At 45.7% G+C, this 27788-nt stretch overlaps 1 protein-coding gene across 1 annotated transcript in view; it reads right to left on the reverse strand.

Annotated features, from left to right (window-relative positions):
- LOC135513460 (protein unc-13 homolog B-like) overlaps positions 1 to 27788 on the reverse strand; it is a 91439-nt gene that overhangs the window by 22537 nt on the left and 41114 nt on the right. The window contains exon 3 of the mRNA XM_064936339.1: positions 2059 to 2158. Within this exon, the coding sequence (XP_064792411.1) occupies positions 2059 to 2158 (100 nt within the window). The remainder of the gene's footprint in view (positions 1 to 2058; positions 2159 to 27788) is intronic.

Raw genomic sequence — 27788 nt, forward strand, 5'->3', positions numbered from 1 at the left:
TGTTCCAAGTGGATTTTTCCCAGTCAAATGTGGTAACTTGCCACTGGGTTACGAATGCAGCATGAAGCTAGCCTTGTAGTGTCTTTAAAAAAGGGACAATCTGCAGTTGCTACATCCATTTTTGGACTTGTGATTTAATGATACGTACCCATTGATTGTTGAAGAATATAACTTATACATGCCTTGTGTGAATAGTTCAACTGTCATACCCTGTCAGAACCCTAAGCTTGTTTTACTCAAATGTTTGTAAACAAAGTAAATATAAACAAACACTATATAGCATCAAAACATGGTTAAAACTACTCTTTTGACATCATGGCTGGTCAGTCCTTGCATCCATAGCGCTGTCTATGAATTTGAGATGGGTTACATTTCTCCAGCATCATCCCTCAACGTTTTACCAAAACAGGGGCAGGGAAAATGCTTTTTATTGCTTTAACTGCTGATTGCCCCTTTAACTAAAGTCATTTTGAAAAAGTAATTGACGACATCTAAACTACTGCAAGATTCATGATCATATCGACAACTGAAATGCCATAGACTACAGATCACCATGGAGTCAGAAGTTAATAATGGAATTTAGCCTTTTAAACAAAAACATCTTCAAGTAAGAATTAGGCAGTTCTGATGCAGATTAAGGACATTCTTTTCAACTAACATGCTGACCAGACCGGACACGTCTCGTGCGCGTCGCAAAATAAATTTAGAAATCCATGTTATTCAATTATTGCACCCACACTGCTCGCGTGCGCCAACGAGCGTCTGCGATGCCAAGGGCTAAAATAGAAGTCATTCCTATTTCTGACGCAGATCGCGCTGAAAGTCCTGCCTCTCCTATCTCCTCATTGGTTTATAGAAGCATGTACCCACGTGCCATCTCCTCATTGGTTATACCCACGTGGGTGATTGAAAGATGAACTTTGATGCCGGTTGTCGTGGTAATACATTGAAAGTTTCGATGGGATCACCATATAAATTCAAAGATTAAAAAGCCTGGAAGGAGATGACAAGAAATGATTCGGTTGGCCGTTTTATGTGTGGATTAATTGTCGGAGTAGAGGTCCTTGTGCATTTCAGTTAAAATAACAACTCAATGTTTATATCCCAGGACAAATTAGCTAGCAACAGCAAGCTAGCTAAATAGGACAAATTAACATTAGCTAACAAATGCAAGCTAACTAGCTAAATTGCCATAAGTGCTTAATGCTTTTCGACCTGTCCCAAAATTAATGTCATTGGTTCAGAGTTGGTTTTGATATTTTAACCTGCGTGTCGTGATCGCGTTTAGTGTGTGGAGGGCAAAATAATTTTATGCACGATAGAGCACGATGGCGCACGCGCCCCTAGGTTTGGGTTCCGTGTAAACCACTATTTTGTTTTCTTTTAACAAAAGAATAGTTTGTAGTTCCAGTAGTTAGCTACACCACTACATGTCAAAAAGGTTATTAACTACCAAAAACACTACCAAGATTTGAATTTAGTTAAACGACCACCAAGCTACTGCAAAATGTCGTTAAACTACTAGTTGAAATATATTTAGTTCACTACTCCCCAACACTGGTCCTAACGGCCAGGGTCTCATTCCCTCTCACTCATTCCATTACAACAGAACCAGTGATGTATATACGAACCCTGGATTGCTGATGCTATGTATTGGCCAAGCAGAGGCTTTGAAGCCACCATATTGGCACACCTCAGAAGTCCTCCATAAGAATTCATTGAATTCTACAGTATTTCAATTTAAATGTTACAAGGACAAAATTATATATTTTTATGTTTTTTGTTGAAATTGTACTGGTGACAGTAACATTAAAATGAATGTAAAAAAAATATACTTAGGACATCGCTCTCAGAGACAGCGCCAACGCTCTCAGAGACAGCGCCAACGCTCTCAGAGACAGCGCCAACACTCTCAGAGACAGAGACAGCGCCAACGCTCTCAGAGACAGAGACAGCGCCAACACTCTCAGAGACAGAGACAGAGGCAACGCTCACAGAGACAGCGCCAACTCTAGGCCTGGGGGATGAACAGCATGTCATGGCTGACACTGTACTTACAACATGAAGTCCTGTTCCCAGCATGGCTGGTCCCCGCGCACCGTGATGGTCGTGCTTTTGACATTCTGCACCTTCAGTGTCACATAGGCATTGAACTTATCTGGAAGAGAAGAAGAGGGACAATTAACACTGTGCAAGTGATCCTTGCACTCGGACCACTGCATTATTGACTAAGAATGCGTTAGTAAATAAATACATATTATCTATGGACAACCTGCTCACAGGAGAACTACTGGATGGAAACAGTATCTATGGACAACCTGCTCACAGGAGAACTACTGGATGGAAACAGTATCTATGGACAACCTGCTCACAGGAGACCTACTGGATGGAAACAGTATCTATGGACAACCTGCTCACAGGAGACCTACTGGATGGAAACAGTATCTATGGACAACCTGCTCACAGGAGACCTACTGGATGGAAACAGTATCTATGGACAACCTGCTCACAGGAGACCTACTGGATGGAAACAGTATCTATGGACAACCTGCTCACAGGAGACCTACTGGATGGAAACAGTATCTATGGACAACCTGCTCACAGGAGACCTACTGGATGGAAACAGTATCTATGGACAACCTCCTCACAGGAACACCTGGTAGGCCTAACAATAGGTCTGCACGACAATGTTTTGGTGAACCCCATGGGAATGAATTACTTGTAACAAAACTCTGCTGACAAATACCCTTCTCCCACCCGTGTGGGGGCTGGGCCTACAGAAAGCACTGATAACCACAACAATCTGGTCTGTAAGACTACAGCTCCTTCAAGTTCCATACTACAGAGAAAGTAGGAGTGACACTCCATTGCCAATGTACCGGCAACATGGTGACGAAAAGAGCTACAATATTTTAGGGAGGCATTGCATGGGAGGGCAGAGATGGGCATTCAGAGAGGATTGGACGGTGGTGTGTGTGTGTGTGTGGGGAGGTACAGAGATGGGCTTTATTATTCTCCTGCCAGGGGCCAGGCTGTAGAGGCTGAAGGTAGATAATTGGGGAGCAGATTGTAAATGCCAGCAGCATGAGAAGCCCGTCTCCCCGGGGAAGAAGCGGGAGGACTGGGGGGGAGAGAGGAGAGGAGGACAAGATAAAGGAGAAGAGGGGAGAGGAGAGAGGAAGCCTTGGGGGGAGAAGAGGGAGGCCTCGGGGGCCTCATTTACCAACAGATTTCAATTTCCATTCCGCCGACCCCTCGACAGTCTACAGCAGCCAGCAGACCCCTCCACAGTCTATAGCAGCCGTCAGACCCCTCCACAGTCTACAGCAGCCAGCAGACCCCTCCAGTCTACAGCAGCCAGCAGACCCCTCCAGTCTACAGCAGCCAGCAGACCCCTCCAGTCTACAGCAGCCGTCAGACCCCTCCACAGTCTACAGCAGCCAGCAGACCCCTCCACAGTCTACAGCAGCCAGCAGACCCCTCCACAGTCTACAGCAGCCAGCAGACCCCTCCAGTCTATAGCAGCCGTCAGACCCCTCCACAGTCTACAGCAGCCGTCAGACCCCTCCACAGTCTACAGCAGCCAGCAGACCCCTCCACAGTCTACAGCAGCCAGCAGACCCCTCCAGTCTATAGCAGCCGTCAGACCCCTCCACAGTCTACAGCAGCCAGCAGACCCCTCCGCAGTCTACAGCAGCCGTCAGACCCCTCCAGTCTACAGCAGCCAGCAGACCCCTCCAGTCTACAGCAGCCAGCAGACCCCTCCACAGTCTACAGCAGCCAGCAGACCCCTCCAGTCTATAGCAGCCGTCAGACGCCTCCACAGTCTACAGCAGCCGTCAGACCTCTCCACAGTCTACAGCAGCCAGCAGACCCCTCCAGTCTATAGCAGCCGTCAGACCCCTCCACAGTCTACAGCAGCCAGCAGACCCCTCCAGTCTATAGCAGCCGTCAGACCCCTCCACAGTCTACAGCAGCCAGCAGACCCCTCCAGTCTATAGCAGCCGTCAGACCCCTCCACAGTCTACAGCAGCCAGCAGACCCCTCCGCAGTCTACAGCAGCCGTCAGACCCCTCCAGTCTACAGCAGCCAGCAGACCCCTCCAGTCTACAGCAGCCAGCAGACCCCTCCAGTCTACAGCAGCCGTCAGACCCCTCCAGTCTACAGCAGCCAGCAGACCCCTCCAGTCTACAGCAGCCAGCAGACCCCTCCACAGTCTACGGCAGCCAGCAGACCCCTCCAGTCTATAGCAGCCGTCAGACCCCTCCACAGTCTACAGCAGCCAGCAGACCCCTCCACAGTCTACAGCAGCCGTCAGACCCCTCCAGTCTACAGCAGCCGTCAGACCCCTCCACAGTCTACAGCAGCCGTCAGACCCCTCCACAGTCTACAGCAGCCAGCAGACCCCTCCACAGTCTACAGCAGCCAGCAGACCCCTCCAGTCTATAGCAGCCGTCAGACCCCTCCACAGTCTGCAGCAGCCAGCAGACCCCTCCACAGTCTACAGCAGCCAGCAGACCCCTCCAGTCTACAGCAGCCGTCAGACCCCTCCAGTCTATAGCAGCCGTCAGACCCCTCCACAGTCTACAGCAGCCAGCAGACCCCTCCACAGTCTACAGCAGCCAGCAGACCCCTCCAGTCTTTAGCAGCCGTCAGACCCCTCCACAGTCTACAGCAGCCAGCAGACCCCTCCAGTCTATAGCCGCCGTCAGACCCCTCCACAGTCTACAGCAGCCGTCAGACCCCTCCAGTCTACAGCAGCCGTCAGACCCCTCCAGTCTACAGCAGCCGTCAGACCCCTCCAGTCTACAGCAGCCGTCAGACCCCTCCACAGTCTACAGCAGCCAGCAGACCCCTCCACAGTCTACAGCAGCCAGCAGACCCCTCCAGTCTACAGCAGCCGTCAGACCCCTCCAGTCTACAGCAGCCGTCAGACCCCTCCAGTCTACAGCAGCCGTCAGACCCCTCCACAGTCTACAGCAGCCGTCAGACCCCTCCAGTCTACAGCAGCCGTCAGACCCCTCCAGTCTACAGCAGCCGTCAGACCCCTCCAGTCTACAGCAGCCGTCAGACCCCTCCACAGTCTACAGCAGCCAGCAGACCCCTCCACAGTCTACAGCAGCCAGCAGACCCCTCCAGTCTACAGCAGCCGTCAGACCCCTCCAGTCTACAGCAGCCGTCAGACCCCTCCAGTCTACAGCAGCCGTCAGACCCCTCCACAGTCTACAGCAGCCAGCAGACCCCTCCACAGTCTACAGCAGCCTGGGCACATCCCTATACAGAACCCTACGGCCATTTGAAACACATCCAACTCTCTGGTTCCTTACCATGCCACTACACTGTTCAGACTGAGAAATGGCCACATTAGCCTTGCCCTGATCTCCTTCTACATGGTACAGTTCAGTCTATGATGACAAACAGGGCATATTATCTAATTATCTAAACAATTATTCACAATCCATACGACCTCCGTTTCTATTGAAATATCTTCAGATTAACTTCACTCAAGGACCGATGAATATGCTCTCCCCATTACGAAGATGTACCCCATTGTTCTCTTGTAAAGGGTTAAATCCCAAATGGCACCCTATTCCCTACATAGTGCACTACTTTTGACCACAGCCCGCACTATATTGGGTGTTATTTTGGATGTAACCAGAGACTAATATCATCTATACAGCTCGTTAGACATGATATGAAGGGAAACTCAATCACGGTGGATTTCTGAGAGCAGACTGCAGAGAAATAGAAACAGAAGAAGAAGAAAACTGAGTGCAGACTGCAGAGAAATAGAAACAGAAGAAGAAGAAGAAAACAGAGCAGACTGCAGAGAAATAGAAACAGAAGAAGAAAACAGAGCAGACTGCAGAGAAATAGAAACAGAAGAAGAAGAAAACAGAGCAGACTGCAGAGTAATAGAAACAGAAGAAGAAGAAAACAGAGCAGACTGCAGAGAAATAGAAACAGAAGAAGAAAACAGCAGACTGCAGAGAAATAGAAACAGAAGAAGAAGAAGAAAACAGAGCAGACTGCAGAGAAATAGAAACAGAAGAAGAAGAAGAAAACAGAGCAGACTGCAGAGAAATAGAAACAGAAGAAGAAGAAGAAAACAGAGCAGACTGCAGAGAAATAGAAACAGAAGAAGAAGAAAACAGCAGACTGCAGAGAAATAGAAACAGAAGAAGAAGAAAACAGAGCAGACTGCAGAGAAATAGAAACAGAAGAAGAAGAAAACAGCAGACTGCAGAGAAATAGAAACAGAAGAAGAAGAAAACAGCAGACTGCAGAGAAATAGAAACAGAAGAAGAAGAAAACAGCAGACTGCAGAGAAATAGAAACAGAAGAAGAAGAAGAAAACAGAGCAGACTGCAGAGAAATAGAAACAGAAGAAGAAAACAGAGCAGACTGCAGAGGAATAGAAACAGAAGAAGAAAACAGAGCAGACTGCAGAGAAATAGAAACAGAAGAAGAAGAAGAAAACAGAGCAGACTGCAGAGAAATAGAAACAGAAGAAGAAGAAGAAAACAGAGCAGACTGCAGAGTAATAGAAACAGAAGAAGAAGAAGAAAACAGAGCAGACTGCAGAGAAATAGAAACAGAAGAAGAAGAAGAAAACAGAGCAGACTGCAGAGAAATAGAAACAGAAGAAGAAGAAAAAAGCAGACTGCAGAGAAATAGAAACAGAAGAAGAAGAAGAAAACAGAGCAGACTGCAAAGAAATAGAAACAGAAGAAGAAGAAGAAAACAGAGCAGACTGCAGAGAAATAGAAACAGAAGAAGAAGAAAACAGCAGACTGCAGAGAAATAGAAACAGACGAAGAAGAAGAAAACAGAGCAGACTGCAGAGAAATAGAAACAGAAGAAGAAGAAGAAAACAGCAGACTGCAGAGAAATAGAAACAGAAGAAGAAGAAGAAAACAGCAGACTGCAGAGAAATAGAAACAGAAGAAGAAGAAAACAGCAGACTGCAGAGAAATAGAAACAGAAGAAGAAGAAAACAGCAGACTGCAGAGAAATAGAAACAGAAGAAGAAGAAAACAGCAGACTGCAGAGAAATAGAAACAGAAGAAGAAAACAGCAGACTGCAGAGAAATAGAAACAGAAGAAGAAGAAAACAGCAGACTGCAGAGAAATAGAAACAGAAGAAGAAGAAGAAAACTGAGAGCAGACTGCAGAGAAATAGAAACAGAAGAAGAAAACAGAGCAGACTGCAGAGAAATAGAAACAGAATAAGAAGAAAACAGAGCAGACTGCAGAGAAATAGAAACAGAAGAAGAAGAAAAAAGCAGACTGCAGAGAAATAGAAACAGAAGAAGAAGAAAACAGAGCAGACTGCAGAGTAATAGAAACAGAAGAAGAAGAAGAAAACAGAGCAGACTGCAGAGAAATAGAAACAGAAGAAGAAAACAGAGCAGACTGCAGAGAAATAGAAACAGAAGAAGAAGAAGACAGAGCAGACTGCAGAGAAATAGAAACAGAAGAAGAAGAAGAAAACTATTCACTGGTAGATAGTCATTTTGTTGGTCGATTCATATTATTACACATCATTTCGCCAAAACTCACAAAACATGGCCTTGTGTACATACAGTGCCTTGCAAAAGTATTCGGCCCCCTTGAACTTTGCGACCTTTTGCCACATTTCAGGCTTCAAACATAAAGATATAAAACTGTAACGCCCAATTTTTCAGTTTTTGATTTGTTAAAAAAGTTTGAAATATCCAAAAAATGTCGTTCCACTTCATGATTGTGTCCCACTTGTTGTTGATTCTTCACAAAAAAATACAGTTTTATATCTTTATGTTTGAAGCCTGAAATGTGGCAAAAGTTCGCAAAGTTCAAGGGGGCCAAATACTTTCGCAAGGCACTGTAGCTCATTTTAGATCTCATAAAATGTATTCTTTATCCAAAACTTCTTTGCAGTGGGTGAAAGATGTCTATTATTAAAGCTACTGTTTCATTAGTGCATTATTATTATTATTATGGTAGTTTATCACACAGGACCAAACCAAAAGTATTTTTTTATTTTTTATTTAAAAAGACAAATTAACAGAAATGTATATCAATTAGAAATGTTTGATTGGTTTAAACATGCCACTCAACATACAGTTGAGAGAGTTGTGCTGTAGGCTAATCCAAGGTTTTTGAAGACCGGTAGACAGCGTGCCATAACACTATGGTTGTGATGGAGTGCTGCTGGTATAATGGTGTCATACACCTCTAACATATTAAAATATAGTACTACAAATCCCCAAAAACATGAAAGTCCACAAAAAGGACACCTTCCACACAGACGAGAGTTAACACACACAAACACATTACTCCAAGCTACAAAAAAAACAACACAATTGTAGTCCGATGCAACTGTAACCCCAGATCTGTCCTCGTGCACCATTTAGATATGAACATCTGAATTAAGTGCTAAGAAAGTCATTATGCAGAGACCATTTAGCGTAATAAAAAAAATGCAAGTAGGAGACAGACAGATACACAGAGAGAGAGAGAATTAGAGAGCTAAGCAGTGGAGCTTTTGAGAAATAAACAATGTCCCAATCTTTTTCAAAATCTCTCTCTCCCCCCCTCTGTCCCTCATATTTTTCTCCATCTTCAATTTGTCATCATTTTTTTCCTCCATCTCCTGTTCTCAGATTCTCTATCCTTATGCCTCTTCCTCTTGTTCTTCCCTCCATCCAGCCCAGGGTTGGGTCTCATCATGCAGGGAAAGTGACTATCGACCGGGGTCACACCTGTGTTACCGATCCTGTCTGGGCCCCCTAGGCACTGGGACAGTGGTGTTAATGATAGATCCTGTCTGGGCCCCTTAGGCACTGGGACAGTGGTGTTAATGATAGATCCTGTCTGGACCCCCTAGGCACTGGGACAGTGGTGTTAATGATAGATCCTGTCTGGGCCCCCTAGGCACTGGGACAGTGGTGTTAATGATAGATCCTGTCTGGGCCCCCTAGGCACTGGGACAGTAGTGTTAATGATAGATCCTGTCTGGGCCCCCTAGGCACTGGGACAGTGGTGTTAATGATAGATCCTGTCTGGGCCCCCTAGGCACTGGGACAGTGGTGTTAATGATAGATCCTGTCTGGGCCCCCTGGGCACTGGGACAGTGGTGTTAATGATAGATCCTGTCTGGGCCCCCTAGGCACTGGGACAGTGGTGTTAATGATAGATCCTGTCTGGGCCCCCTAGGCACTGGGACAGTGGTGTTAATGATAGATCCTGTCTGGGCCCCCTAGGCACTGGGACAGTGGTGTTAATGATAGATCCTGTCTGGGCCCCCTAGGCACTGGGACAGTGGTGTTAATGATAGATCCTGTCTGGGCCCCCTAGGCACTGGGACAGTGGTGTTAATGATAGATCCTGTCTGGGCCCCCTAGGCACTGGGACAGTGGTGTTAATGATAGATCCTGTCTGGGCCCCCTAGGCACTGGGACAGTGGTGTTAATGATAGATCCTGGCTGGGCCCCCTGGGCACTGGGACAGTAGTGTTAATGATAGATCCTGTCTGGGCCCCCTGGGCACTAAGACAGTAGTGTTAATGATAGATTCTGTCTGGGCCCCCTAGGCACTGGGACAGTGGTGTTAATGATAGATCCTGTCTGGGCCCCCTAGGCACTGGGACAGTGGTGTTAATGATAGATCCTGTCTGGGCCCCCTAGGCACTGGGACAGTGGTGTTAATGATAGATCCTGTCTGGGCCCCCTAGGCACTGGGACAGTGGTGTTAATGATAGATCCTGTCTGGGCCCCCTAGGCACTGGGACAGTGGTGTTAATGATAGATCCTGTCTGGGCCCCCTAGGCACTGGGACAGTGGTGTTAATGATAGATCCTGTCTGGGAAAGTGGTGTTAAATATAGGAACCACCTGAGTAAGTCTATCCAGCTCACTCCCCTCCATCACCTCATTTCATCCCTGCCTCTATAAAGAGCCTCTTTGATTTCCTGTCAATGAGTCAGAGAGTATTTACAATATAGGTCGATGTGTGTATGAGCGTGACGTAATGTGTGTGTGTGTGTAACTATCCAATCTCCTACACAGCCAGAGGCCCTATTCAGGATACACAGGTGTGTGTGTGTGTGTGTGTGTGTGTGTGTGTGTGTGTGTGTGTGTGTGTGTGTGTGTGTGTGTGTGTGTGTGTGTGTGTGTGTGTGTGTGTGTGTGTGTGTGTGTGTGTGTGTGTGTGTGTGTGTGTGTGTGTGTGTGTGTGTGTGTGTGTGTGTGTGTGTGTGTGTGTGTGTGTGTGTGTGTGTGTGTGTGTGTGTGTGTGTGTGTGTGTGTGTGTGTGTGTGTGTGTGTGTGTGTGTGTGTGTGTGTGTGTGTGTGTGTGTGTGTGTGTGTGTGTGTGTGTCTGTGTGTGTGTGTGTGTCTGTGTGTGTGTGTGTGTGTGTGTGTGTGTGTGTGGTGTGTGTGTGTGTGTGTGTGTGTGTGTGTGTGTGTGTGTGTGTGTGTGTGTGTGTGTGTGTGTGTGTGTGTGTGTGTGTGTGTGTGTGTGTGTGTGTGTGTGTGTGTGTGTGTGTGTGTGTGTTCAGCCTAATCTCCCCTCCGGAGGAGTAACCTCTGGACAGGAGCCTCTTGTTCCACTAACAAAACAAACAAAGAAAATGGACAGAGTAATGAACTAATAAAGGGGCTGAAACAGACAGATGAAGACTGAGAAAGGGGAGAGATGGATGATTCAGTCAAAGACAGCAGGGGACCTTATCAGATGCTGATATCCTTCCCTCTACAAGGCTTTAAGCTCTATCCATACCTTCATTATCTCTCTCTCTATACCTTCATTATCTCTCTCTATATACCTTCATTATCTCTCTATCCATACCTTCATTATCTATTTCTCTATCCATATCTTCATTATCTATATCTCTATCCATACCTTCATTATCTATCTCTCTATCCATACCTTCATTATCTCTCTCTCTATACCTTCATTATCTCTCTATCCATACCTTCATTATCTATCTCTATATCCATACATTCATTATCTCTCTCTCTGTACCTTCATTATCTCTCTATCATACCTTCATTATCTTTCTCTATACCTTCATTATCTCTCTATCCATACCTTCATTATCTATCTCTCTATCCATACCTTCATTATCTATCTCTCTATCCATACCTTCATTATATCTCTCTCTATACCTTCATTATATCTCTCCATACATTCATTATCTCTCTCCATAGCATTATCTCTATCCATACCTTCATTGTCTCTCTCTCCATACCTTCATCATCTCTCTCTCCATACTTTCATTATCTCTCTCCATACCTTCATTATCTATCTCCATACCATCATTATCTCTCTCCATATGTTCATTATCTCTCTCCATACCTTCATTCTCTCTCTCCATACCTTCATTACCATACCTTTGTCTGTACATTATACCTTGATGCTATTTTATCGCCCCCAGAAACCTCCTTTTACTCTCTGTTCCAGACGTTCTAGACGACCAATTCGTATTGGTTAAATAAAGGTGGAAAAAAATATATATATATATCTCCCTCCATTACTTCATTATTTCTCTCTCCATACCATTATCTCTCTCTCCATACCTTCATTATCTCTCTCTCCATACCTTCATTATCTCCGTTTACATACCTTCATTATCCCTCTCTTCATCCCTTCATTATATCCCTCTCTCCATCCCTTCATTATATCCCTCTCTCCATACCTTCATTATCCCTCTCCTCATCCCTTCATTATATCCCTCTCTCCATACCTTCATTATCCCTCTCTTCATCCCTTCATTATGTCCATCTCTCCATACCTTCATTATCTCTCTCTCCATACCTTCATTATCTCTCTCTCCAAACCTTCATTATCTCTCTCTCCATACCTTCATTATCTCTCTCTCCAAACCATCATTATCCCTCTCTTCATCCCTTCATTATATCCCTCTCTTCATTATCTCTCTCCATTTCTTCATCATCTCTCTCTCTCTCCATATCTTCATTATCTCTCTCCGTACCTTCATTATCTCTCTCCATACCTTCATTATCTCTCTATCCATACCTTCATTATCTCTCTCTCCATACATTCATTCTCTCTCTCCATACCTTCATTACCATACCTTTGTCTGTACATTATACCTTGATGCTATTTTATCGCCCCCAGAAACCTCCTTTTACTCTCTGTTCCAGACGTTCTAGACGACCAATTCGTATTGGTTAAATAAAGGTGGAAAATATATATATATATATATCTCTCCATTACTTCATTATCTCTCTCCATACCATTATCTCTCTCTCCATACCTTCATTATCTCTCTCTCCATATCTTCATTATCTCTCTTTCCATACCTTCATTATCCCTCTCTTCATCCCTTCATTATATCCCTCTCTCCATCCCTTCATTATATCCCTCTCTTCATCCCTTCATTATATCCCTCTCTCCATCCCTTCATAATATATCCCTCTCTCCATACCTTCATTATCCCTCTCTTCATCCCTTCATTATATCCCTCTCTCCATACCTTCATTATCCCTCTCTTCATCCCTTCATTATATCCCTCTCTTCATCCCTCTCCAGTCCCTTCATTATATCCCTCTCTTCATCTTTCTGGACCCCCGAGTGGTGCAGCGGTCTAAGGCACTGCATGTCAGTGCAAGAGGCGTCACTACCGACCCTGTTTCGATTCCAGGCTGTATCACAAATCGTCCGTGATTCTCGAGTCCCATAGGGGGCGACGCACAATTGGCCCAGTGTCATCCGGGTCTGGCCGGGGTAGGCCAGTCATTGTACTTAAAAATGTTGTTCTAAACCAACTTGCCTAGTTAAATAACAATAAAATATAAAAGTGAACACATAAAATATGACCCAAAACAGGCGCCACTTTTCATGCAAAACTTGAAATTTATAAAACCTGAACTTGACGCGAGAGAGTTCTTATCCTGCCACAAACTTCAGACCATGAGTACACACACAGTTTCTTTTGCATTGAAAGAACGCAAAAGTAGCCTTGTAGCCTAGCAGGGAAAGGGAAAGTGGGATACCTAGTCAGTTGTCAACTGAATGCCTTCAACTGAAATGTGTCTCCCGCATTTAACCCAACCCCTCTGATTCAGAGAGGTGCAGGGGGCTGCCATAATCAACATCCACCTCTTCGGCGCCCAGGTAACAGTGGGTTCAACTGCCTTGCTCAGGCCTTCTAGTGCAAACGGAGAATATATTGTATGCTTACACTCATTCATAACAAAACACTGGTAGCCTAGCTGAACATAATGGTGTTAATGATAGATCCTGGCTGGGCCCCTAAGGCACTGGGACAGTGGTGTCAATGATTATATCAGTAGTGACAGGTAGCCTAGTAGTTAGCGCGTTGGACCAGTAACCGGAAGGTTGCTAGAACGAATCGCCCGAGCTGACAAGGTCAAAATCTGTCGTTCTGCCCCTGAACAAGGCAGATAACCCATAGGCTGTCATTGAAAATAAGAAGTTCTTAACTGACTTGCCTAGTTAAATAAATGTTCAAATAAAAATAAGAATTATAACGAGATGAATATACTGAATGATGACACTCATTCACAACAAAAAACACTGGTAGCCTCGCTAAATATAATAACAAGACGCAATAAATTTCCATTAGAGAGAAGAGCAAAAATCGAATTATTTATCTTTGCAATCTAAAATGAATTAGAAGTAGGAAATATATAAACCTATCATTTACTCTATTTCTTATGATCATTGCAGAATAAATTCCTCACCTTTTCTGACTGATGGTTTCAGACTGGCCAAATGGCCTATATGCCTGCAACAAGTTAGGCTTGAGCACCATCCATCCCATCTCTTCATCTGGACCCACTGTACAGTAGTAAATAGATACGTTATTTCAAGTATTTTGCTCAATGCGATCCGAAGCTTCTAGTTTAACCGTAGAGCCAGGTCACCTTTACCATGGTCTAGTTTAACCGTAGAGCCGGTTCACCTTTACCATGGTCTAGTTTAACCGTAGAGCAGACGGTTCACCTTTACCATGGTCTAGTCTAACCGTAGAGCAGACGGGTCACCTTTACCATGGTCTAGTTTAACCGTAGAGCCGGTTCACCTTTACCATGGTCTAGTTTAACCGTAGAGCAGATGGGTCACCTTTACCATGGTCTAGTTTAACCGTAGAGCCGGTTCACCTTTACCATGGTCTAGTTTAACCGTAGAGCCGGTTCACCTTTACCATGGTCTAGTTTAACCGTAGAGCCGGTTCACCTTTACCATGGTCTAGTTTAACCGTAGAGCAGACAGGTCACCTTTACAATGGTCTAGTTTAACCGTAGAGCCGGTTCACCTTTACCTTTACCATTGTCGTTCTTTTAACGTAACGTAACGCAATCAACACTGCTAGCTAGCCAGCTAGCCCCCGAATAGCAGCACTGTAGAAACTATTACAGTACAACGGTTTGATTTGTTTGATCGTAGCTAGCTAGCTACATAGCCGTCTTTGTATCTAAGACAATTGTGTAGTCTAGAGCGATTTTCTAGGTTAGCTTGCCAGCTATTGTCGTTCTCTTAACGTAACGTAACGCAATCAACACTGCTAGCTAGCCAGCTAGCCCCGAATAGCAGCACTGTAGAAACTATTACACTCGACGGAACGACTTGATTAGTGTAGTGTCAACATCGCAGCCACTGCCAGCTAGCCTACAAAGTCAACAACGCAGCCACTGCCAGCTAGCCTACTCCAGCAGTACTGTATCATTTCAATCATTTTAGTCAATAAGATCCTTGCTACGTAAGCTTAACTTTCTGAACATTCGAGACGTGTAGTCCACTTGTCATTCCAATCTCCTTTGCATTAGCGTAGCCTCTTCTGTAGCCTGTCAACTATGTGTCTATCTATCCCTGTTCTCTCCTCTCTGCACAGACCATACAAACGCTCCACACCGTGTGGCCGCGGCCACCCTAATCTGGTGGTCCCAGCGCGCACGACCCACGTGGAGTTCCAGGTCTCCGGTAGCCTCTGGAACTGCCGATCTGCGGCCAACAAGGCAGAGTTCATCTCAGCCTATGCCTCCCTCCAGTCCCTCGACTTCTTGGCACTGACGGAAACATGGATCACCACAGATAACACTGCTACTCCTACTGCTCTCTCTTCGTCCGCCCACGTGTTCTCGCACACCCCGAGAGCTTCTGGTCAGCGGGGTGGTGGCACCGGGATCCTCATCTCTCCCAAGTGGTCATTCTCTCTTTCTCCCCTTACCCATCTGTCTATCGCCTCCTTTGAATTCCATGCTGTCACAGTTACCAGCCCTTTCAAGCTTAACATCCTTATCATTTATCGCCCTCCAGGTTCCCTCGGAGAGTTCATCAATGAGCTTGATGCCTTGATAAGCTCCTTTCCTGAGGACGGCTCACCTCTCACAGTCCTGGGCGACTTTAACCTCCCCACGTCTACCTTTGACTCATTCCTCTCTGCCTCCTTCTTTCCACTCCTCTCCTCTTTTGACCTCACCCTCTCACCTTCCCCCCCTACTCACAAGGCAGGCAGTACGCTCGACCTCATCTTTACTAGATGCTGTTCTTCCACTAACCTCATTGCAACTCCCCTCCAAGTCTCCGACCACTACCTTGTATCCTTTTCCCTCTCGCTCTCATCCAACACTTCCCACACTGCCCCTACTCGGATGGTATCGCGCCGTCCCAACCTTCGCTCTCTCTCCCCCGCTACTCTCTCCTCTTCCATCCTATCATCTCTTCCCTCTGCTCATACCTTCTCCAACCTATCTCCTGATTCTGCCTCCTCAACCCTCCTCTCTTCCCTTTCTGCATCCTTTGACTCTCTATGTCCCCTATCCTCCAGGCCGGCTCGGTCCACCCCTCCCGCTCCGTGGCTCGACGACTCATTGCGAGCTCACAGAACAGAGCTCCGGGCAGCCGAGCGGAAATGGAGGAAAACTCGCCTCCCTGCGGACCTGGCATCCTTTCACTCCCTCCTCTCTACATTTTCCTCCTCTGTCTCTGCTGCTAAAGCCACTTTCTACCACTCTAAATTCCAAGCATCTGCCTCTAACCCTAGGAAGCTCTTTGCCACATTCTCCTCCCTCCTGAATCCTCCTCCCCCTCCCCCTCCTCCCTCTCTGCAGATGACTTCGTCAACCATTTTGAAAAGAAGGTCGACGACATCCGATCCTCGTTTGCTAAGTCAAACGACACCGCTGGTTCTGCTCACACTGCCCTACCCTGTGCTCTGACCTCTTTCTCCCCTCTCTCTCCAGATGAAATCTCGCTTCTTGTGACGGCCGGCCGCCCAACAACCTGCCCGCTTGACCCTATCCCCTCCTCTCTTCTCCAGACCATTTCAGGAGACCTTCTCCCTTACCTCACCTCGCTCATCAACTCATCCCTGACCGCTGGCTACGTCCCTTCCGTCTTCAAGAGAGCGAGAGTTGCACCCCTTCTGAAAAAACCTACACTCGATACCTCCGATGTCAACAACTACAGACCAGTATCCCTTCTTTCTTTTCTCTCCAAAACTCTTGAACGTGCCGTCCTTGGCCAGCTCTCCCGCTATCTCTCTCAGAATGACCTTCTTGATCCAAATCAGTCAGGTTTCAAGACTAGTCACTCAACTGAGACTGCTCTTCTCTGTATCACGGAGGCGCTCCGCACTGCTAAAGCTAACTCTCTCTCCTCTGCTCTCATCCTTCTAGACCTATCGGCTGCCTTCGATACTGTGAACCATCAGATCCTCCTCTCCACCCTCTCCGAGTTGGGCATCTCCGGTGCGGCCCACGCTTGGATTTCGTCCTACCTGACAGGTCGCTCCTACCAGGTGGCGTGGCGAGAATCTGTCTCCTCGCCACGCGCTCTCACCACTGGTGTCCCCCAGGGCTCTGTTCTAGGCCCTCTCCTATTCTCGCTATACACCAAGTCACTTGGCTCTGTCATAACCTCACATGGTCTCTCCTATCATTGCTATGCAGACGACACACAATTAATCTTCTCCTTTCCCCCTTCTGATGACCAGGTGGCGAATCGCATCTCTGCATGTCTGGCAGACATATCAGTGTGGATGACGGATCACCACCTCAAGCTGAACCTCGGCAAGACGGAGCTGCTCTTCCTCCCGGGGAAGGACTGCCCGTTCCATGATCTCGCCATCACGGTTGACAACTCCATTGTGTCCTCCTCCCAGAGCGCTAAGAACCTTGGCGTGATCCTGGACAACACCCTGTCGATCTCAACCAACATCATGGCGGTGGCCCGTTCCTGTAGGTTCATGCTCTACAACATCCGCAGAGTACGACCCTGCCTCACACAGGAAGCGGCGCAGGTCCTAATCCAGGCACTTGTCATCTCCCGTCTGGACTACTGCAACTCGCTGTTGGCTGGGCTCCCTGCCTGTGCCATTAAACCCCTACAACTCATCCAGAACGCCGCAGCCCGTCTGGTGTTCAACCTTCCCAAGTTCTCTCACGTCACCCCGCTCCTCCGCTCTCTCCACTGGCTTCCAGTTGAAGCTCGCATCCGCTACAAGACCATGGTGCTTGCCTACGGAGCTGTGAGGGGAACGGCACCGCAGTACCTCCAGGCTCTGATCAGGCCCTACACCCAAACAAGGGCACTGCGTTCATCCACCTCTGGCCTGCTCGCCTCCCTACAACTGAGGAAGTACAGTTCCCGCTCAGCCCAGTCAAAACTGTTCGCTGGTCTGGCCCCCAATGGTGGAACAAACTCCCTCACGACGCCAGGACAGCGGAGTCAATCACCACCTTCCGGAGACACCTGAAACCCCACCTCTTCAAGGAATACCTAGGATAGGATAAGTAATCCTTCTCACCCCCCCCCTTAAATGATTTAGATGCACTATTGTAAAGTGGCTGTTCCACTGGATGTCAGAAGGTGAATTCACCAATTTGTAAGTCGCTCTGGATAAGAGCGTCTGCTAAATGACTTAAATGTAATGTAAATGTCTAGTTTAACCGTAGAGCAGATGGGTCACCTTTACCATGGTCTAGTTTAACCGTAGAGCAGATGGGTCACCTTTACCATGGTCTAGTTTAACCGTAGAGCCGGTTCACCTTTACCATGGTCTAGTTTAACCGTAGAGCCGGTTCACCTTTACCATGGTCTAGTTTAACCGTAGAGCAGGTCACCTTTACCATGGTCTAGTTTAACCGTAGAGCAGACAGGTCACCTTTCCATTGGGTTTGTAGGCTTCGTCTGAATACTGTCATGTCAAATGTCTCCAGTAGACAATATTGCATTTATAAAAGTAATACATAACCACTGCAGAATAAAACGTTTCTGTCCATGATGAGTTCATATTCCCACAACAACAACCATGCATATCTCTCAGTTAAATGTGGCCTATTAAAATAGGCTATTATCACTTCTAACAGGTGAACAGACAGCTCATCGTTGAAGTGTGTAGGCTACCACTGTAAGTAGGCCTAGGATACTATAGTTTTCATTATTTTCTAGGTAGACAATGTTTCAGAATTCATGAGCAGTGAAGCATATTTCGGTTCGATAGAACATAAATGCAAAACATTTCAATTCAAACGATCTGTTTACATGTTCACAACGATTGGAAATAGTTTTTGTCTTTCAGAAACAGCCAGATGAAGAAAACGTCACAAGAAAACCTTCTGCCAATACCTCCAAAAGAGATTTGATAAAGTTCACAATTGCTATTTCCCTAAGACAGCCTACGGTCTTGGCCTCATTCCAATACTTCCAACGTATACAGCAACAAAAAAGGGCGTTAATTTCACCGTAAAAAGTAAATAACGGCCGTTGTTCAGGCAGAATTATAATGCTTGTTCACGAGGGCACAGTTTTAGGTCAGGTCTGATTTATAATGGGGAAACATGAGTATGTATGGCGTGACAAGTTTGTAAATGTCTATATTTATGTGAGTGTTCACTCTTTTCAGAAATGTTGCCAGCAGATATTACGTTTAAAATGTACACCACATGTTTAAAAGAGGCTCCAGACCTTCATCTTTACTATATCCATCTCTTCATCCCCCTCTCCAGATCTTTACTATATCCCTTTCTTCATCCCCCTCTCTAGACCTTTATTAAATCCCCTTCATCCCCCTCTCCAGACCTTTATTAAATCCCTCTCTTCATCCCCCTCTCCAGACCTTTATTAAATCCCTCTTCATCCCCCTCTCCAGACCTTTATTAAATCCCTCTCTTCACCCCCTCTCTTCATCCCCCTCTCCAGACCTTTATTAAATCCCTCTCTTTATCCCCCTCTCTTCATCCCCCTCTCCAGACCTTTATTAAATCCCTGTCTTCATCCACCTCTACAGACCTTTATTAAATCCCTCTCTTCATCCCCTTCTCTTCATCCCCCTCTCCAGACCTTTATTAAATCCCTCTCTTCACCCCCCTCTCTTCATCCCCCTCTCCAGACCTTTATTAAATCCCTCTCTTCATCCCCTTCTCTTCATCCCCCTCTCCAGACCTTTATTAAATCCCTCTCTTCATCCCCTCTCCAGACCTTTATTAAATCCCTCTCTTTATCCCCCTCTCTTCATCCCCCTCTCCAGACCTTTATTAAATCCCTCTCTTTATCCCCCTCTCTTCATCCCCCTCTCCAGACCTTTATTAAATCCCTGTCTTCATCCACCTCTACAGACCTTTATTAAATCCCTCTCTTCATCCCCTTCTCTTCATCCCCCTCTCCAGACCTTTATTAAATCCCTCTCTTCATCCCCTCTCCAGACCTTTATTAAATCCCTCTCTTTATCCCCCTCTCTTCATCCCCCTCTCCAGACCTTTATTAAATCCCTCTCTTTATCCCCCTCTCTTCATCCCCCTCTCCAGACCTTTATTAAATCCCTGTCTTCATCCACCTCTACAGACCTTTATTAAATCCCTCTCTTCATCCCCTTCTCTTCATCCCCCTCTCCAGACCTTTATTAAATCCCTCTCTTCATCCCCCTCTCTTCATCCACCTCTACAGACCTTTATTAAATCCCTCTCTTCATCCCCTTCTCTTCATCCCCCTCTCCAGACCTTTATTAAATCCCTCTCTTCACCCCCCTCTCTTCATCCCCCTCTCCAGACCTTTATTAAATCCCTCTCTTCATCCCCTTCTCTTCATCCCCCTCTCCAGACCTTTATTAAATCCCTCTCTTCATCCCCTCTCCAGACCTTTATTAAATCCCTCTCTTTATCCCCCTCTCTTCATCCCCCTCTCCAGACCTTTATTAAATCCCTCTCTTTATCCCCCTCTCTTCATCCCCCTCTCCAGACCTTTATTAAATCCCTGTCTTCATCCACCTCTACAGACCTTTATTAAATCCCTCTCTTCATCCCCTTCTCTTCATCCCCCTCTCCAGACCTTTATTAAATCCCTCTCTTCATCCCCTCTCCAGACCTTTATTAAATCCCTCTCTTTATCCCCCTCTCTTCATCCCCCTCTCCAGACCTTTATTAAATCCCTCTCTTTATCCCCCTCTCTTCATCCCCCTCTCCAGACCTTTATTAAATCCCTGTCTTCATCCACCTCTACAGACCTTTATTAAATCCCTCTCTTCATCCCCTTCTCTTCATCCCCCTCTCCAGACCTTTATTAAATCCCTCTCTTCATCCCCCTCTCCAGACCTTTATTAAATCCCTCTTCATCCCCCTCTCCAGACCTTTATTAAATCCCTCTCTTCATCCCCCTCTCCAGACCTTTATTAAATCCCTCTTCATCCCCCTCTCCAGACCTTTATTAAATCCCTCTCTTCATCCCCCTCTCCAGACCTTTATTAAATCCCTCTCTTCATCCCCCCCTCCAGACCTTTATTAAATCCCTCTCTTCATCCCCCTCTCCAGAGCTGCTTGCATCACACTGGACTGATTTGGGGACGGCGGTTTAAAAAAAAAACACTAATCTTGTGACAGGTGGATAAGAGAGGCGAGTGGATATGAGAAGAGTATCTGATCAAAAAGGGAATTACAAGACAATAACAGCAAGAAGTGCAATCCGTTCTCTGTTTCAGGACAGACCTAACAGAACACCACTACTGTATGAAATGGCTTTTGTCTCTGCAGATGATTTGATTTTTGAGGGTTTGGGCTGTCGGTCATTGTGGATTGGTATCAGCAGGTTTTGAGGGTTTGTGCTATCGGCCATTGTGTATTGGTATCAGCAGGTTTTGAGGGTTTGGGCTGTCGGCCATTGTGGATTGGTATCAGCAGGTTTTGAGGGTTTGTGCTATCGGCCATTGCGTATTGGTATCAGCAGGTTTTGAGGGTTTGGGCTGTCGGCCATTGTGTATTGGTATCAGCAGGTTTTGAGGGTTTGGGCTGTCGGCCATTGTGGATTGGTATCAGCAGGTTTTGAGGGTTTGTGCTATCGGCCATTGTGTATTGGTATCAGCAGGTTTTGAGGGTTTGGGCTGTCGGCCATTGTGGATTGGTATCAGCAGGTTTTGAGGGTTTGTGCTATCGGCCATTGCGTATTGGTATCAGCAGGTTTTGAGGGTTTGGGCTGTCGGCCATTGTGGATTGGTATCAGCAGGTTTTGAGGGTTTGTGCTATCGGCCATTGCGTATTGGTATCAGCAGGTTTTGAGGGTTTGGGCTGTCGGCCATTGTGTATTGGTATCAGCAGGTTTTGAGGGTTTGGGCTGTCGGCCATTGTGGATTGGTATCAGCAGGTTTTGAGGGTTTGTGCTATCGGCCATTGTGGATTGGTATCAGCAGGTTTTGAGGGTTTGGGCTATCGGCCATTGTGGATTGGTATCAGCAGGTTTTGAGGGTTTGGGCTATCGGCCATTGTGGATTGGTATCAGCAGGTTTTGAGGGTTTGGGCTATCGGCCATTGTGGATTGGTATCAGCAGGTTTTGAGGGTTTCGGCTATCGGCCATTGTGGATTGGTATCAGCAGGTTTTGAGGGTTTGTGCTATCGGCCATTGTGGATTGGAATCAGCAGGTTTTGAGGGTTTCGGCTATCGGCCATTGTGGATTGGTATCAGCAGGTTTTGCGAATATGGGACAAAGTTCATATAAAAGTTATGCTAGTGCTGGTATCAGGGAGAAATATATATTGGGCTGACAATAGTACAAAAGATTCATTCAGGATATTCAGCTGGTGTGTCATCAGGTAGATATAGGAGGTAAATGGATCATAGCACTGGCAGAAGGAGCTTTAAATGGGAGGACGGCTCATAGTAATGTCTGGAACGGAGTCAATGGAATGGCATCAAACATCAACACATGGACATGTTTTCCTTTTATCCACTACCATTCTAGTCATTTCTATGAGCCGTCCTCCCCTCAGCAGCCTCCTCTGGATCATTGATTCTGTGTACAGCTAGCAGGGCTGAATGGGGAGGCTAGCAGGACTTTCATCCATCACTCTGAGCTCGGCGATAATGGCTTGGCTAAAGGTGAGGGGGTTAATCAGAGAATAATCCATCATTCTGTTAAGCGAGTGCCAGCTCTGTCTGGGAATAAAGGACATTGAGTGGTCTGTCTGTGTGTGTGTGTGTGTGTTTCCATCCATGTGCGTAGTGCTTTTTGACATCTCCTCCAACACAGCATGATAGCTGATGGTTTCTAGCATCCCTGCTGATTTTCTGTGTCCCTTAGAACATCAATTTACCTTTATTTAACCAGGTAGGCCAGATCACCTTTATTTAACCAGGTAGGCCAGATCACCTTTATTCAACCAGGTAGGCCAGATAACCTTTATTCAACCAGGTAGGCCAGATAACCTTTATTCAACCAGGTAGGCCAGATCACCTTTATTTAACCAGGTAGGCAGTTGAGAACAAGTTCTCATTTACAACTGTGACCTGGCCAAGATAAAGCAAAGCAGTGCAACAAAAACAACAACACAGAGTTACACAAAAACAAACGCACAGTCAATAAACACAATAGAACAAGTCTATACACAGTGTGTGCAAATGGTGTGAGGTGGTAAGGCAATAAATAGACCATAGTAGCGTAGTAATTACAATGTAGCAAATTAACATTGGAGTGATAGATGTGCAGATGATGATGTGCAAGTAGAAATATTGGTGTGCAAAATAGCAAAAAAGTAAAAAACAATATGGGGGTGGTAGATTGGATGGGCTATTTACAGCTGCATCGATCGTAAGCTACTCTGACAGCTAATGCTTAAAGTTAGTGAGGGAGATAAGTCTCCAACTTCAGTGATTTTTGCAATTCGTTCCATTCATTGGCAGCAGAGAACTGGAAGGAAAGGTGGCCAAACGAGGTGTTGGCTTTGGGGATGACCAGTGAAATATACCTGCTCGAGCGTGTGCTACAGGTGGATGTTGTTATGGTGACCAGTGAGCTGAGATAAGGCGGAGCTTTACCTAGCAAAGACTTATAGATGACCTGGAGCCAGTGGGTCTGGCGAGGAATATGCAGCGAGGGCCAGCCGACGAGGGCATATAGGTCGCAGTGGTTGATGGTATATGGGGCTTTGGTGACAAAACGGATGGCACTGTGATAGACTGCATTCAATTTGCTGAGTGTTGGAGGCCATTTTGTAAATTACATCACCAAAGTCGAAGATTGGTAGGATAGCCAGTTTTACGAGGGTATGTTTGGTAGCGTGAATGAAGGAGGCTTTGTTGCGAAATAGGAAGCCGATTCTAGAATTAATTTTGGATTGGAGATTTTTAATATGAGTCTGGAAGGAGAGTTTACAGTCTAACCAGACATCTAGGTATTTGTAGTTGTCAGAACCGTCCAGAGTAGTGATGCTAGTCGGGCGGGCAGGTGTGGGCAACGATAGGATGAAAAGCATGCATTTAGTTTTACTAGCGTTTAAGAGCAGTTGGAGGCCACGGAAGGAGTGTTGTATGGCTTTGAAGCTCATTTGGAGGTTAACAGAGTCAAAAGAAGGGCCAGATGTATACAGAATGGTGTCGTCTGCGTAGAGGTGGATCAGGGAATCATCCACAGCAAGAGCAACACCGTTAATACAGTTGAAGTCAGAAATGTATACATACACCTAGTCAAATACATTTCAACTCAGTTTTTCACATTCCTGACATTTAATCCTAGTAAAAATTCCCTGTCTTAGATCACCACTTTATTTTAAGAATGTGAAATGTCAGAATAATAGTAGAGAGAATGATTTATTTCAGCTTTTATTTCTTTCATCACATTCCCAGTGGGTCAGAAGTTTACATACACTCAATTAGTATTTGGTAGCATTGCCTTTCAATTGTTTAACTTGGGTCAAACAGTTTGGCTAGCCTTCCACAAGCTTCCCAAAATAAATTGGGTGAATTTTGGCCCATTCCTCCTGACAGAGCTGGTGTAACAATCCGGTTTGTAGGCTTCCTTGCTTCCTTGCTTGCTCACGCTTTTTCAGTTCTGTCTACAACTTTTCTATAGGGTCAGGGCTTTGATGAGGTCAGGGCTTTGAGGTCAGGGCTTTGATGGCTACTCCAATGCCTTGACTTTTTTGTCCTTAACTTCTTAGGGCTGATATCCTGTTAACGGGATCGATATGACCACAGCCAGTGAAAGTGCAGGGCGCCAAATTCAAAACAGCAGAAATCTCAAAATTACAATTCCTCAAACATACAAGTATCTTATACCATTTTAAAGGTAATCTTGTTGTTAATCACACCAGTGTCCGATTTCAAATAGGCTTTACAGCGAAAGCCCCACAAACGATTATGTTAGGTCAGAGCCAAGCCACAGAAAAACACAGCCATTTTTCCAGCCAAAGAGAATAGTCACAAAAAGCACAAATAGAGATTAAATGAATTCTAACCTTTTATAATCTTCATCAGATGACACTCATAGGACTTCATGTTATACAATACATATATGTTTTGTTCGGTAAAGTTCATATTTATATAAAAAAAATCCCAGTATACATTGGGCACGTTATGTTCAGTAGTTCCAAAAACATCCAGGCATTTTGCAGAGAGCCACATCAATTTACAGAAATACTCATCAAAAATGTTGATGAAAATACAATGTTACACATGGAATTAAAGATATACTTCTCCTTAATGCAACCGCGGTGTCAGATTTTTAAAAAGCTTTACGAAAAAATCAAACCATGCTATAATCTGAGAACAAATACATATATCCGCCATGTTGGAGTCAACATAAGTCAGAAATAACATTATAAATATTCACTTACCTTTGATGATCTTCAACAGAATACACTCCCAGGAATTTCAATCCCAGGTCCACAATAAATGTTTGATTTGTTCAATAATGAAGCGTGTTCACTAGGTGCAGAGGAAATGTCAAAAAGTTCCGTTACAGACCGTAAAAACTTGTCAAACGATGTATGGAATCAATCTTTAGGATGTTTTTAACATAAATCAGGTTTTTGCCTGCCATATGAGAGTGTTTTCTATCCAATGCTAATAATACTATGCATATATTAGCAACTGAGACTGAGGAGCAGGCAGTTTACTCTGGGCACCTTTTCATCCAAGCTACTCAATACTGCCCCTGCAGCCATTTAAGCCATTTTGCCACAACTTTGGAAGTATGCTTGTAGTCATTGTCCATTTGGAAGAACCATTTGCGACCAAGCTTTAACTTCCTGACGGATGTCTTGAGATGCTGCTTCAAAATATCCACCAAATTTTCCATCCTCTTGATGCCATCTATTTTGTGAGGTGCACCAGTCCCTCCTGCAGCAAAGCACCCCCACAACATGATGCTGCCACCCCCGTGCTTCACAGTTGGGATGGTGTTCTTCGGCATGAAAGCCTCCCCCTTTTTCCTCCAAACATAATGATGGTCATGGCCAAACAGTTCTATTTTTGATTCATCAGACCAGAGGATATTGTGCAGTTGCAAACTGTAGTCTGTCTTTTTTATGGTGGTTTTGGAGAAGTTTCTTCCTTTCAGGTTATGTCGATATAGGACTTGTTTGGATATAGATACTTTTGTACGTGCTTCCTACAGCATTATCACAAGGTCCTTTGCTGTTGTTCTGGGATTGATTTGCACTTTTCGCACAAAAGAAAGTTCATCTCTACGAGACAGAACGAGTCTCCTTCCTGAGCGGTATGACGGCTGCGTGGTCCCATGGTGTTTATACGTGCGTACTATTGTTTGTACAGATGAACGTGGTACCTTCAGGTGTTTGGAAATTGCTCCCAAGGATGAACCGGACTTAAATAATCTGTCTGTAAACAATTGTTGGGAAAATTACTTGTGTCATGCACAAAGTAGATGTCCTAACCGACTTGCCAAAACTATAGTTTGTTAATTAACAAGAAATGAATGAAGTGGTTGAAAAATTTGATTTAATGACTCCAACCTAAGTGTATGTAAACTTCCGACTTCAACTGTATATACAGAGAAAAGAGTCGGCCCATAGAAGCTACTTGGTTAATATGGCCAGAAGACGGAGTTGCAGTGGGATTTTTTTCCAAATCTATATATTATCAGAATGATCTGAAAGTCATTGAACGAGATACAAATGTAAGTGAATGTGTGTCCACACAAATTTGGATCCCGACTGCGAGACAATCCCAAATGGCACCCTATTCCCTATAGCCCTATGGGACCTGGTCAAAACTAGTGCACTATATAGGGAATAGGGCTCTGGTCAACAGTAGTGCACTATATAGGGAATGGGGTTCTGGTCTAAAGTAGTGCACTATATAGGGAATAGGGCTCTGGTCAACAGTAGTGTACTATATAGTGAATAGGGCTCTGGTCTATAGTAGCGCACTATATAGGGAATAGGGCTCTGGTCAACAGTAGTGCAATATAGGGAATGGGGTTCTGGTCTAAAGTAGTGCACTATATAGGGAATAGGGCTCTGGTCAACAGTAGTGTACTATATAGTGAATAGGGCTCTGGTCTATAGTAGCGCACTATATAGGGAATAGGGCTCTGGTCAACAGTAGTGCACTATATAGGGAATGGGGTTCTGGTCTAAAGTAGTGCACTATATAGGGAATAGGGCTCTGGTCAACAGTAGTGCACTATATAGGGAATAGGGTGCTATTTAGGATGCAATCTCTGGTTACAATATACAGCCCATAACACCCCTGTAGTGGAGCCCCCCCTGTACAGCCCATGACACCCCTGTACAGCCCATGACACCCCTGTACAGGCCATAACACCCCTGTACAGGCCATAACACCCCTGTACAGGCCATAACACCCCTGTACAGGCCATAACACCCCTGTACAGGCCATAACACCCCTGTACAGGCCATAACACCCCTGTACAGGCCATAACACCCCTGTACAGGCCATAACACCCCTGTACAGGCCATAACACCCCCGTACAGGCCATAACACCCCCGTACAGGCCATAACACCCCCGTACAGGCCATAACACCCCTGTACAGGCCATAACACCCCTGTACAGGCCATAACACCCCCTGTACAGGCCATAACACCCCTGTACAGGCCATAACACCCCCTGTACAGGCCATAACACCCCTGTACAGGCCATAACACCCCTGTACAGGCCATAACACCCCTGTACAGGCCATAACACCCCCGTACAGGCCATAACACCCCTGTAGTGGACCCCCACAGACGGCTTCATCCATAATTGAGAGAAGAGGAGTTATGGAAGTAAATAAGTAATATTCTGTCACACTCAAGATGGAGAGCGCCCAGGCAGCCTGACATTTACTGGGCCCGTCTTCTCTAATGAATACTGTAGTCCTCTAGGGCTGCTGACTGGGGGAGGGCGTGCATGTGTGTGTGTCTGTGTGTGTGAGAGAGAGAGTGAAAGAGAACTTGGATGAAGCGTGTTGAGAATCAAATTGGGCCCTTGGGGTCCGTAACAGAGAGACTCTAAAACAGTCAGCTTGACTCTGAATCAGTCAGCTTGACTCTGAATCAGTCAGCTTGACTCTGAATCAGTCAGCTTGACT

The sequence above is a fragment of the Oncorhynchus masou genome, chromosome 25 (genome assembly GCF_036934945.1).
Source record: "Oncorhynchus masou masou isolate Uvic2021 chromosome 25, UVic_Omas_1.1, whole genome shotgun sequence".
Lineage (NCBI taxonomy): Eukaryota > Metazoa > Chordata > Actinopteri > Salmoniformes > Salmonidae > Oncorhynchus > Oncorhynchus masou.